Here is a 14,182-nt window from a genome sequence, read left to right as displayed (position 1 = left end):
AATGGGGAATAACCAGCACTGACTCCATGACTGCAGAAGGCTGATCAATTGCTTTATTGTGCTATACTGTATCATTCCATACTATTAAGAAACTTGTAACCCTTACAGACTGTCTGATACAGCTTTGACCTAATTTGTCAATCAATCCAAACACCATCCAGTGTCCAATTAAGAAACCACCCTCTGATAAACAATCTCCATAACACATTCCACGTGGGCACAACAACAGGCGCAGCAAATGGAGATAAGAATTGTTTCTCCTTCTCTCCTCTGAACTTTCTCACAGCTTCCCAGGAAAATCCTGGGAGAGAGCCATGTCTCTTTCTCTGTTCAGAGGATATGTGATTAGCACAGCTGTCCCTCTCCCATGGCTGGTTCTGCTGTCCCTCTCCCATGGCCAGGTGGGGCTGAGGACACCCAAGAGCTCCGTGATGGAAGCACCCACAGGAGTACCCAGGCAGGACACCAGGAACTCACCCAGCTCACACACATCATCTCATGATGGGTCAAAGTCACCTTAAAAATCGTTTGGGTTTGTGAAATGCTGCAGAAGAATCTAGTACTTACTCGAGATTAATATAGAATGTGCTGTAAAAATTTAAATTATTTTTTAAAGATAAAAAATAATCAAATATAAACAAAAATATATTAAAATATTAAAATATAAATGATAAAATATTAAAATATAAACCCATATTTAAATATATTAAATATATAAAACTATAAATATATAAAATATGCCCTATCAAATGGCAATTTTTAAAAAAATAGAAATAAAAATTGAACTTGAAACAGCTTCCTGATTAGGAAGTTGTTATATCCATCCCAATATTACTCAAGAAGGAACACATTACTTTCTGTTCTATACCACAGACTGTGTAAGGACTTTTTCCAAGTGTTTGAAGCAGTTACAGTGGATAGCTTTAATGGTTACACACAAAAAAACCTCTCCAGGAACCAAATGACGAAGTTAGTGTTGAAATTGTTGTTTCCACTCATCTCTGGAAGTCAGTGGGTTACAAGTACCTGATAAATTGAAAACATTTGAACTAAAATGCCCATAGTGACATTATAATGGCAGTGATGCATTTAAGTTCATTAAGCAAGGAAGTACTGGAAATAATTATCAGCAAATACAAATCTAAAGTGGATATTTAGTGCAGATTTCATTTTGAGACATATTAAACCACCTTCGCAAGGCCAGAGCTTATCTTTTATTGTTAGTTGGGACTGATTTTTTTAAAAGTAGCTTGGGATATATTAATTTAAAAACATATATGTGCCATGCAATCAACAGAACAGAAATTGCACCTAGTTCTTCAGAGGAGAAAAAAAAAAAAGCACTTTTAATTTATTATTAAAACTACCAGCTACACATGTGACTGCCAAGTAGGATTAAAATATTCCATTAGATAACATCAATACACTGTTCCCTGGTGATGTCAGAGGAGAAGAAATATTGTCCCTGATGAGATATTGCTGAAAAAGTTCCCAAGCCAGGTGAAAATACCAAAGGGTTTCAGACTCAACTCCAGTTTGGTGCTTGTGTTAGGTTTTTGTGTATTTCCCTACACAGGCTGAGGGTGACTTGGGCTTCAAAGGGCAGAGAGCTGCCCTGGGGACAGGGGATGCCCTGTCTGGGCTCTGAAGCACTGCCTGCTAATACTGAACTAATTAAAGTTGTTAAGTGACCTTCATTTTGTGTACAGGTCCAAGCTTGCATTGGTTTTTACAGATTGCTTTCTGCCTTCTACGTTAACAGGAGGAAAATTAAAGCTGTATAAAGGTAAAGGAGCAGTGGAATGAAAAAAGGAACCGTGTGTGGTGGGAGGAGGAGGAGGAGAGTCCAGAGCAAAGGATTGCTTGCCAGGAACCATTCCTCACTAGTGTGGGGAATAATGTTTTAGTGGCTGGGGTATTATAGTTTCCTATTACCAAGCCTTTGGGAAAGGTTGCTCCCCTGCAGTACCAGGCTTTGTGTGAATTCCTCACTTTTGGTATCTGACTATTTGCACTAAGGTGGGACATTGGATTAAAGTGGTCTGAGTAAATCTTTGCAGAGTTAAATGCCATCCCTTGTGAAATGCAAATTCCTCTTCTAAGTGACCCAGTCAGTGGTGCTGCTGCAGCAGGGCTGGCCCTAGCTCGGTGAAAAAGCAGCACTGAGCTTTGTGCTGTTAAACCCTGGGCTGCTGTTCCATCACCCAGATGGCTGGAGGCAAAGGGAATGGGCAGGGGCGCAGACAGTATTTATTTCTGTCATTTCGAGTCCCATGATGTTTTGACCTCCTTAAAATCATCTGAAAGAAAAGCAGGGAGGCACATGTAACCACACAAATCCAAGTTCAGGGATAACTTCCAAGACTGCATGTAAGAACTGGGTCATGACTTCAAAGAGACCTGCTCTGTCTGTTGGAGTAATGGGATTTTTAAAAAGGGCTGAGAGCCAGGACATCAGTCTGTATTTAGAGGGAACTTAAAGAAATGCTGAGGGACCCATATGGCAAAATGGACCATTATCCCTAATTAAAATTTGATAAGAACTAAATTTTTAAGACTTCCAGTTATTGCAAATAGCGGGAGAGGGCTGAATACACAGCACAGAAGAATCTAAACGTTCAGCCTTGTAATCTGACCTCGAGTAATTGTTTGTGGACTTTGCAGAAGTTCAGCTAAATCACAGTGAGCTGGTGTGCCTGGCAAGGAGAAAATCCCGCCTGAGCCAGGCGCAGGCTGGAACGCTCCGAGAGCGCCAGGCAGCGCTGCTGCCCGCCCGGGCCCGGGGCCGGGAGTGCAGGGTGCGGCAGGACCGGGCTCTCCCGGACTCTGTTCCGCCCGGCAGTCCCAACTCTATCGTAGACCCTTTCCCGGCTCTCTTCCGGACCCTGTGCCGCCCGGCAGTCCCGGAGCCATTCCCGGACCCTTTCCCGGACCCTATGCCGCCCGGAAGTTCCGGAGCCATTCCCGGACCCTGTCTCGCCCGGCAGTCCCGGTCTTTCCCGACCCTTTCCCGCTGCCTGCTCCCCAAACTCTGCGGAGCGCGGAGCCGCCTCCCGTCCCCACCCCCCGCGCGGCGCGATGGTGCGGTCCCACCCCCGCCGCCCCCCCCTCCCTCCCCCGCTGGCGTAGTGGTGCGGCCGGCGCCGGCCCCGCCCCGCGCGCGGAGCCGCCATTGCGGGTTGTTTGTGCGGGCGCGCAGCGATCGCGGGCGGGAGGCGGCGCCGCGGCTCCGCCATGTCCACTCCGGCGCGCCGCCGCCTGATGCGCGACTTCAAGAGGTGAGCGTGGCCCACCGCTGCCCCGCGCCTTAGGGCCGGGCCGGGGACTGGCACCGAGCCCCCCGGGCAGGGCAGCTGCAGTGTCGGGGGGAGCGGGGGCACCGCCGGGGGAGCGCGGGGTCCGGCCGGGCAGCGCCGGCTTTGTTCGAGCCGCCTCGCCCGGGCGCCGACGGCTGGGTGCGTGTGAGGATAGGAGTTGGAGCGGTGGCTGCGGAGCCGGGAGCGCCCGCGGGGTCACGGGGCGCCGGGCTGGCTGGGGCTGCGGGCGCTGCCGGGCCGGGCCCGCTGGCAGGGCCGTGCCCGTGCCGCCCGGCCCGCAGCCCTGAGAGCGGCCGGGACCCGCAGGCTCCGGCTTTGGGGTAGCTCGGGCGGAATTCAGAAGTGTTCCGCGCTTGTTGGGTCGGGGGGTCTCTCTGAAAATAAGTTTGTTGTGATAGGCAGCTGGAAACGAAGCGCCAAGAGTTAGTGAACGCTTCGTTTGTGTGTAATAGGAACCCAAATGCCCTTTAATGTTTTTATGCACAATCATGTGATACTGTGTTTAAAGTTTGCAGTCGTGAAGAATCTTGTGTAATATACGCGAACTGCTAAAGGAGCGGATATTAGTTGCACTCTTTTAAGTGTTAATGACTGAACCACTGACTCTGGAATAAATTATTTCCAGTCTGACACGTAAACTTAGAACAGAGTGTGGAAAAGGGTGGGAGGTTTCCTTGTAGGATGTACAGTAAGAGTTCTCCAGACTGGGTCGCTCAGGAGTAGTTGGAGGTGAGTCAGCTTTGATAGTGTCTCTTTTTTTAGCATAGCTATGTTATACCAGGCTCTGAAAACACATCAGTAAACACTTGATGTGTATTGTAGTTGCTTTACGTGGCTGCACGTAAAGCAACAGCGACAAAAGCCTGATTCGTGAATCTAGAAGCAGGAGGAGGTTTTTGGGAAGTGGAGCCCTCCCCTGCTGTTGAGTGAGTGTTGGTGTTTGTTAAGTGGGTGTTGCTTGATTCCTGTTCAAATCAAAACAGGATATTCAGACTTTTTATTGTATTTGCTTACACAGATGAACCAGTGATTTTTTTTTTTAGGCTGACTACCTCAGTTTTTCAAAATTGCAATCAGATGTGGGTTTTATGCCTTTATATTCCTACAAGGACTGGTTTAATAATTTTGAAGTTATTGCTGGAGAGAAGACTCTAAAGCTGTGGAAAAATATAACCAAGTAGACAATGTATATCAAATCCATTTGTCATGGCAACTTTGATATTCCAAAACTTACATAACTTTTTCATGTCAGTTGTTGTTTTAACTTGCACCACAAAAGAGCAGAGTATGTATTTGTTTCTTATGTTACTTGTACTTCATACTGAAAAACAGACGGTGTGCTGTGAACTCTGATTCACTTCATCAAGTAAAAACTGCTTTTGCATCCTGTGATTGTCAGGAGCAGTCAAGAGAGAAGAGTTCAGCAGATTTCTTACCTCCTCTAATTTGTTTGAATAAACCAAAAGAAATAAAAGCTTATTTATTTCCTTTGCTGATAAAAAGGGAGCACTCAAACCACATCTCCCCTGCTGTTTAGGACTTTCAGGATTAGTCCTATTTGCAGTCCTTGCCAGATCCTGTCTGTAGTTAGACCCTGTGACAAGTAGGGTGCACACTGCTTTGAAGTTGATCTAAAAACCAAAGTCATCTCCCAGATGCATTTGTCAGGCTAATGCTCAGGCACTGCTGTTGGCCTGCAGCCTGGCTGTCATGTAGGAAGAAGTGCTGTTCCTGCTTTCCCTGACCAAAATAGTAGGTGGATTATGCTGTTTATACTCAGCTGTCTGGACTGTGTGTGCTCAAAGAGCAGAGATGTAAACACAGAGTTTAAGGGGGCTCTGAGCTGCTCTGTAGGGCAGCAGGTACTGCTCAGCATCCTTGGACAGCACATGGTGTTACCTGAGGCTGAGGCAGTGCAAGTGCAGGGAGGATTGCCTGGCTATGCTGCTGACAGCTCTCAGTAAATCTGCCTTTGCATATGGCATTTAGCTAGAATTTGTCCCTTGCTCTTCAGAGCTCTTTTTGTGGTGACTTGTTTATAAGTATGCTGTGATATTATCAAACCTCATGGTAACACTCAAGAGTTGTTTGTGACACAAGGGCAGTCACTGCATTTTTCTTATTCTTGCATAACTGTGGAGGTAAAACAGGTGAGAGAAGTAGGAGCTGTCACTGAGGGGGTTTGAGCAGGTGGATTGATTGGGGCCTGCTGGTGTACATTTGTCAGGGTCTTGTGATCCTTAATATGGATCAGTGATGGGCAGAGGGGGGCATTTGGATCCTGTCCTTTGGCTGCAGTACATATTTCTGGTTCAAGTTTGTGAAGCTTTCAGTGAGCAGCATGCTTTTCCGTAGTCCGAGGATTAAGGAACTAAAAATAATTTTAAATGTTCCTGTAATTGCTTTAGAGATAAACACATTTGTGGGGCTGGTAAGAGGGAGTAGCAGCACGCAGGTTTCCCCTTTGCTCCCTTTTGAAGCAATCAGCTTGTCAGTCAAAATAGGCTTAACCAAATATAGCCACTTGTCATGCATGGATCTGGGTGTGCAGGAAAAGCTCCCCTGATGGTCTCTTGCCTTGAGTTGGGACGCAAGAGCAAGAATGCTCTGTGTGTGTGTGCCACTGCCTGAATTTCAGCTCTTGCTTGTGGCTGCGGCTTGTTCTCTTCACTGTGGCAGCCAGCAGGGATTGCTCTCTCATAGTTCAGAGTGTAGCACCATAAATCCCAGCTGTCCATGGTGCTATAAGTTATTCTTACAGTTAATCCTTTGCTCCCTGAACACTTAGACCTCTTGTGCCCTTGTGTCTCGGTGTAAAACATGAGAAAATCTTGATGTGAGTTGCCTTGTAGGTCTGTCTTAGAGAGCATTGATCATCTGCGTGTAATGCTTTGTGTATTCTCTGATCTGGAATGAAAAAATATTTGTAAAATGTGGATATTACTGGTAAATTATATCTGCAGGTGGAAGTATTTTATATATATGACTTGTCATTCTATGTTTGTAATTCTTAGATTGCAAGAAGACCCTCCTGTGGGTGTCAGTGGTGCACCATCTGAGAATAACATAATGCAATGGAATGCAGTTATATTTGGGTAAGAGTTTTTGGTCACTATGAAATTCAGTATTAGAGGGCTAAATATAACAACCTGATGTTTGTTTTTACAGTTGTTCTCTTGTTTCATGTATGTAAAGTTAGTGAACTTTAAAAAAATGGCCAAGGTAAAAATCTCTTTTCACAGATAACGGGGAACAGTTAGGAAGGGAAAAACTTAAATTTTAAATTTGTTTCGCTTTTTTGTTGAAAAGGCTTGCATGTGGCTTAATAAATAGGTTATACTGTGTTATGAGAAAAGCAGAATTACTCCTTAAAGTACATAAGTGCCACATGTTCTCAGCCATTAAATCCAGATGTATTAGAGATTGGATTGAATCCTAGTAGGACAAGGCACAGGATCTGTCTGGGAAGCTACATTATATATCCTGTGGAAGAGGAGGTGCCTTAGTATCCTTTCGTCAAACTGAAGTGTGCTTGTAAATAATCTGCTCATTTGTTCCAAACTAGTCACCTAAAGCCATATGTATTATTTGGGATGATGATAAAGTTGATATCCCAATTAGCAGGTGACTATGGGACATGTCTTAAATATAGCAAAGCTCTCAGAGGTTACCTATTCATGATTCTCTAATAATTTAAATTATTGCTTCTGCCTGTATCTTGGATAGGATGAGAAAGAAGATACACATTAATTGTGCCTGTGTGGAAGTAGATAATGATTCCTTTTAACTGGAGTTTTTTTTTAAAACCTTGCAGGCCAGAAGGGACACCTTTTGAAGATGGTAAGTTGCTAACTTCTGTATTCTTTGTCATTTTAATAAATGTTAACAGTTCTAACATTGTTCTGCTTTTGAAAAATAATAGATGCTATCTGTGTATAATTTGAAACAAACCAAGTAAGTGAAGCAATGAGGGCAATAAAAATATGTATCTTGATCTAAGCAGTGTCTCATCATGCTGGCTCGTGGTTGGTTGGAAAGCTACGAAGCAATGCTTCTATCAAGGCTTTTTCATACATCCTCACAAGAGCTTTTAGCAGGGCTTGTTGGCCTGACACTGCCAGTTATGTTTGCACATGTCTTTAGCTGAGCTCAACAAGAGCTTTTCTCATTTCATCTTTTGGCATGTTTGATTCATCACTCTTCTCCTGATGAAGAGCAGGTGAAAAACCTTGAGGTGTTCTCAATATAGAACTCAGTGAGGTTGAGGGAATCCCAGATTTGTACATAAACATGAAAGCTGGTGTGTAATGACCCTCCCTCAGGCATATGAGGAATAATGAGTTTAATAATTATAGTATTTTTGCAGTAATTGGCAGCAGATGGGTTTTTCTCTGTGTTGGGTTGGAGGAATTACAGTAAATTATTCACTGATCCATAACAAAGGTTTTCAGTGAATCAGTTGTGAGCTCCAAAGACTGAGATTGCTGATTATGAAATTCCAGGGTTTCTTTGCTGGCACCACAATGCCTTCTTAATGAAACACCTGAAAGTCACCCGAGTCCATGGACCCAGCATACCTGGGTCATGGAAAAGTGGGATAATGTTGGATAAAGCTGGCTTTGCCATGTCTGCAGTGAGTCTCCAAGCTCCTACCCAACCCACTACTGGGTTTGTTACTCTAAGAAGTAATTCCATAGTTCCAATATCATTTGAAATAAAAAAAGCAATCAGATTCAATGTTGGTTTTTTTTTTTTTAGATAATGGTGAGGAGGAATGCTGGTCATGGAGCACATAAATTAATTTGTTGTCTGTGTTCCTGGATGTGTTCTTTTGTTGTTAACTATCTCATTTTATTTATCTTTGTTTGGACAGGTACTTTTAAACTAGTAATAGAATTTTCTGAAGAATATCCAAATAAACCTCCAACTGTTAGGTTTTTATCAAAAATGTTCCATCCAAATGGTGAGTAAACCATCTTTATTTAGCTGTAATACTCATTAAATATTACAGTATGGTCATGCATTCTCTAAAGCTCCAGAATGCTTAATCTCTCTTCACTGCCATCTCCTAAGTAGATGTCTAGGACAGCAACTGCTTGACGAAAAATTGAGAGTTATGATGCTATTAAGACGCAGCTATCTGCCTCTTACTAATCAATATGTAGCCTCAATAGCAAAGCCTGTGAGTATTTTCAGCAGCAGCAGCTGCACTTAGGTTGGTTTAAAGAGGCAGTTCTGGCTGCAGATTCCTGCCCCCTTCCATTTAACAGCAGCCGTGTCTGTGCAGCCACAGCATGAGCTGCAGAGAACTGCTGGAGCCAAGTGTTAATTATTCCTGGCAGGTGAGGTTTCACCCAAGTCCCTGCTTTTATCTGGTGCTCTGTGCCCTCCAGGACCAGCACAGGGAAGAAAATGAGGATGCTCAGTCGTACAGGAGGCGTCTGACCCCATCTCAGTGATGAGGGCAGCTATGAGAGTGCACTGTGCTGCTTCCTCTAGCACTGATAGGTTTTGCTGAGTGCAGGAAAAGACCTGCCTGCTGCTTCTCTGTAGAAATTATACCTCACATAACTGTGCAGGCCAGTTTGTCTCTGCCACAAGGTCTGTAATTTGTTGGGAGCAAGCTGGAAGACAAGGGTGTAGAAGTTTGAGCACTGAGTTTCAGGTTCACGTGAACTCCGTCAGACTGATAGGTATACAGACAGAAGTAATATTTCAGGCACTTTTCCATATTTTCTACTGTCTGCCTTGGTGCCTCTCATAGTGAGTGTAGAGTGTGAAAATGGGGCAGGAGCTGCACCTGCTTGTGGTGTGATGGTGTGAGGGGTTCCACTCCTGCAGTGAAGGCCTTGCTGTTCTCTGGGAGGCTCTCCACTGTGACAGTGAGGGTCAGTCACACTGGAGGAGCAGGACACCAAGTCTGCCCCTTCCTGTGTTAATGCCGTAATCTTCAGACCTTCCTTCTCTCCCTCTTAGGTGTTCTGTTAATTTCAGTAATAAATCTTCAAAGTATGTGTCAAGCCACAGAAGATGGTGAGAGAAACTGCTGTTCTCTTCCCTAAAGCATTAATCTCAGGCACAGACTGAATTGGAACAATAACTCTGCCCTGAGCAGTGCCATAAATCTGACAGTTTCTAAGTGATACCTGTGTTGTATTTACAGTGTATGCAGATGGCAGCATATGTTTAGATATTCTTCAGAATCGCTGGAGTCCGACATATGATGTTTCATCTATTTTAACTTCAATTCAGGTAACTTTGCATCTGTTTTACCAAATAATTATGGTATTGTTGGTCTCTATTCCAGAATTCACAGCTCAGAGATGAGGATAGCCAGGTGTATGTATCAAGGGGAGCTTCAAATCCTTATGAGCTAAGCAGTATTTTTTGATCAAATAAAGACAAAGATGCTACATAATCACCAATTCTGAGATACAGAACTGTCATAGTATATTTTTGCACAGGAAAGCAGTGTATTGGTTTGTGTTCATTTTTAACTGTTTTTACTCAAGATAGGATATCAGATGCAGAAAATTGCCTTGTGTTTGAAACATTTAACTTTACTGTGAAGCCCTCAAAGGGACAATATTGCTGAAACACACTACTTGGAATAAGTAAAACTGGCCTGGCACAGTGGAAATGCACAATTCCTTTGCTCCTGTGTGATTGTTCTAATTATTCAACAGTGATGTTTTGTAGGAGACGTCTTAGCTCCTCTTAAGTCCTGAATGACAGTATAATGTAATTACCAAATAGTCATTTATCTCCATAGTGCTGACTAGCACAAACTGTCTCTGTTTGGTTTGTGAAGCTACAAGTGTGTGCAGCTTAGACAGGGTGTAATTTGTGGGTCAGTAATATAATTAGGGGTGCCTAACCATGTATTTAACTAGGATTTTTAACTGGGCCATTCAGAGTTGTCTGCCTCTGAAACACATTTGACTTGAAAGTAAGTTGATTTTTTTTCTTGATTTACATGTGTTGGTTTGTCTCACATTATATTTTCCCCTTTTTCCAGTCTCTGCTTGATGAACCCAATCCAAACAGTCCAGCAAACAGTCAGGCAGCACAACTTTACCAGGAGAACAAACGTGAATATGAGAAAAGAGTTTCAGCTATTGTCGAACAAAGTTGGAATGATTCGTAACAGCTGCTGTGTTACTCTCCATCCTCATAATCATTATGTACAATTTAACTCTCAATAGAAAGGCTACCAGAAATTTCAAGTGCCACAGTTCTATGAATTTGCATAAAAACTAATTTGCAAACAAAATTAAGCCCTCCAGTTTAGGGGAAGCTAAAAGCTTGTGTATCTCAATTAACGTCCTTTTTATTGCATGGTAAGAACTAAGTTATTGCTACATAAATTTGTAATATATCCTGTTTGTATTTTTTTTCCAAGTGTATAATGTTGGTGTGGAGTTTTCATGACAGAATATACACATTTTGTAAATCTGTACTTTTTCAAATATTGAATGCCTTATTTTTGAATTCTTTAGATTTTTAAATTGGAGAAAAGCACTTAAAATAGTTTTTTATATATGAATATTTCATGTAAAACTGTTAAATACATAACCTTAGTGCAAGACATTCTGCTCTCACTCTATCTTTTTCCAAGGGCTCATTTTTTTTGTCCATGCTGTTGATACCCTGCACTTTGCAAACAGAAAAGTTAATCCACAATGCAACTGTCTTCATGGCATTACTTTGCTTCTGCACCACAGCTTGACTTGATTCTGTGTGTCCTCAGTTGTATGAGGAAGAGACATTTTGGTAGCTGCCAATTACAAATGGGGAAACAGATGTAACTGTTTTGCTAAAAGTCCCACCTTAAACCAGCAGCAGAATTGCAAACATAACCTGGGTGAGCTGGCTTGATGAGAACATATTCTAATAAGTTTTATTTTTCTGAAATATTGTATTTTACAAACCTGGAAATGTTGACATCTAAATCTGTCCTATAATCACATAGTGATACTGTAATATAGTTTTGAATATCTTCTAATAATTAAAGAGGTTTCCCATTAGTTTCCTTTGGGGGTAGGGAAAAAATTAATCACCAACAAAAGAAAACGTGTCTGCAGATTTAATGGAGTTATTCTTTAAAGCTGGACTGTGTACTGTGTGGTCAGGTCTCATGTCTGTATCACAGAGGCTCCACATATTCTTAAATTGACAGTTTAAAGAACTTTGGCTTTGTTTTTGTAAGTGTTGATGTGGTGGTAGTTTCTTACTGTATTCTGTAAACCAGGCTACCTGACTGCAGTAAAGAATTAAGCCCTTTTTTTTCTTCCACTGTTAAAATTGTAACAACTTTTCATAATTCCAGCCAGCATTACATATATATTAAACTTCCCAAATCCCATACCAAAATCGAGCTCAGTGATGCCTAAAAAGCAATGGGAATCGATTTCACCTAGAAAAGAAAGTTGTTTATTTACAGCAGTCATTACTAGAAGTTGTTCTCAATGCACTGAAACAAATAATATCAATTTACACCTCACACCTGCTTGTAAAGGTCTGTGGCTTCTAGGAGCAGCACTCAGGTTTAGAAATGGCACTCAGAATACTGTCCAACCAGACTCTGATAGTAGCTTGTGGAGTAAAACTGCTGTGCCTTGGATAAGCATTAGTGTACAAAGGCTCAGAAAATAGCAATGCTGTGTAATAACTTTGCTCTCATTAAGTCAGTTTGCTTTCTTTGAATTGCTGAATTTGTGTTTAAGAATTTTTCAATCTATGTCTGATTAATAACAGAAACTCTAAAGGATCCAATTTGCTTTTGGTTGTGGTGAAGTTACAGTAACACTGGCAAAGTGATGCTCCATGGCTTAAAACATCAATGCAAAGATTTTTGTCCATAAATATAACATGGAAAAGCTTCCCCCTTCTAAGAATTAATCTAAACTTTGATTTTTTTTTTTTTTTTTAATTTGCCTCCTCTTTCAGTATTTTTGTTCCTTTGACGTGTGCATGAGATGAGATTTGCTGTTCATTAGCATTCACATTAATTTGATTTTTCCTGAACAGCCAGTTTGGCCCAGTTATAGATTGATGATGCTCAGAACATGTTTTTGTGTCTCTGGGATGTGTGAGAAACAAAATTGGAGCAGAAGGGGGTTTAATTAATGATGGGCACTGCAAGCTGCCTGTGCTTGGATCCACACTGTTCAGGGACAGGTGTGTCTGAAAGTGTCTAAGAGCATTCTCTACCAAGGGCAGAACTTGGAGCCACACTCAGTAAAGTCTGGCTGGAAAATGTCCTGCTGTCCCTCAGACAGAGGCGAGGTGTCCCAGGGTGTGCTGTGAAGGAGCATTTACTTGCTCACCAGATTTCCCACAGTAACACTTGAAATGACTTTGCAAGCTGTGTGGGAATGTGGGAATGGTGAGAATTCAGCTCCATGGTGACCTCTGGGGGACACACTGGTACAGAGGAGCTGCTGTTTCTGCAGGTGGGATCCTGGAGCAGCTGGGGGCTGCACGGGGCATCTCCAGGGGATGTGGGAGAAAGGGTGACTTCTGTGAGCCCTCCACCATCCACCAATACACATTAAAAACAGTCAGAAAGCACAGGTTAAAATCTGCTAAAACTTGCTAGAAAACAGATCCATTACCAGGCAGAAGGAAGCAGGCCAGAGGTCATGGTGTTAAAGGATGCAATGTGTGTGAGCTGTCTGCACTCACTGGTGCTGCTCAGGGCCACAGATTCCTCTTGGAGCCTTCACATGCCCATGTTCAGCATTTCCAGTGGGTTTAGATGTACTGGCTGCTCAGGCCTGTGTGTTCCTTACTGTTCCCTGCTCCCACCCCCCTCCTTTTGGGATCATCTGGTCCCTGAGCCCTGCAGGCTGCCCTGAAGCTGTGTGTGGGTGCTGAAACAGCAGGTCAGGAGTGTGGGTAAGGGACAGATGAAAGCCCTTTCCCTCTACGAAGAGCAGGAGAGGAGTGATGACAAAGACAAGGTTCAAGTGCACTGATTCACAAGAGCACTCAGTAGTCACAATAAACTTTGTGGCACAGTTACCTTCTTAAATACTATACTGGGAGGCTTGGTTTTTAATGTTTTAGGAGGTGTAATGTACTAAGCTTGCTAGGACAGTGGGATTAATTAAGGGCTGATGGGTTCACAGTTTTGGATTTATAGCTTCTCATGGGGCTTTCGTTCATTGATATTAAACAGTTCATAATCACTTCTTTTCCAGTGGATTCATGTAAAGATTGCAAAACACAGTGAGGATGTCTTTAAGTTATTCACCCCAGAGTTTTTGCCCTATATATCCATGTCATTCCCCTGATTTTACGGGTGGACAGATGGAGGCATCCAGGTTTGCAGTGTTCTTGTGTCAGTCAGGAAGCCGTTGGTGGGGCTGTGGGTGTGAACCATTCTTGGCCATTCCCCAATCTGAGTTTCAGGTGTAAAACCACCTTTGCCTTCAGGTTTATCACACTAACATTATTCATAAGAAGACTCAAACACTGCACTGCTCGTGCTTCTTTCTTCACATCTCAGTTCCCTAGAGATGTCTCATCCAAATGCAGTCCCAAGCCAGAACTACGGGACTTGGATCTTCACAAATGTGATTAACTTCACTCGTGTGAGTCGTCCCATTGGGATTCTTCACCATAGTACAGATAAATGTGTGTAATTGAAGAATCAAGGCCTTAGGCTGTGAAAAGTGAAGAAATCACAGCTTGAGGTACTATATCTGCAGCTTCTTTGTGGGAGGTTTTGTATTAATAGTCAATTAATTCAGTGTGTCAAACAAATAAAGCTCTTAAATATTTAGAGATTAGGAGGTGCCTAATAAAAAATTTACAGGAAAAAAGGAAGACTCCCTGATCACTACAGGGGCATTGAGATA

General features: G+C 42.8%; 1 protein-coding gene across 1 annotated transcript; it reads left to right on the top strand.

Moving 5' to 3' along the window:
- Window positions 1–3,124: 3,124 nt before the first annotated feature.
- UBE2B (ubiquitin conjugating enzyme E2 B) lies at window positions 3,125–13,510 on the top strand. Its single transcript, XM_059860316.1, has 6 exons — window positions 3,125–3,278; window positions 6,332–6,412; window positions 7,132–7,157; window positions 8,191–8,280; window positions 9,481–9,569; window positions 10,336–13,510. Exons 1-6 carry the CDS (start codon window positions 3,235–3,237, stop codon window positions 10,462–10,464), a joined length of 459 nt encoding a protein of 152 aa, XP_059716299.1. The 5' UTR covers window positions 3,125–3,234; the 3' UTR covers window positions 10,465–13,510.
- Window positions 13,511–14,182: the final 672 nt, after the last annotated feature.

This window comes from Haemorhous mexicanus, chromosome 15, assembly GCF_027477595.1.
Source record: "Haemorhous mexicanus isolate bHaeMex1 chromosome 15, bHaeMex1.pri, whole genome shotgun sequence".
In the NCBI taxonomy this organism is placed as follows: domain Eukaryota; kingdom Metazoa; phylum Chordata; class Aves; order Passeriformes; family Fringillidae; genus Haemorhous; species Haemorhous mexicanus.
The sequence above is the reverse complement of the archived record's forward strand: the minus strand, read 5'-3'. Positions and strand labels throughout refer to the sequence as shown.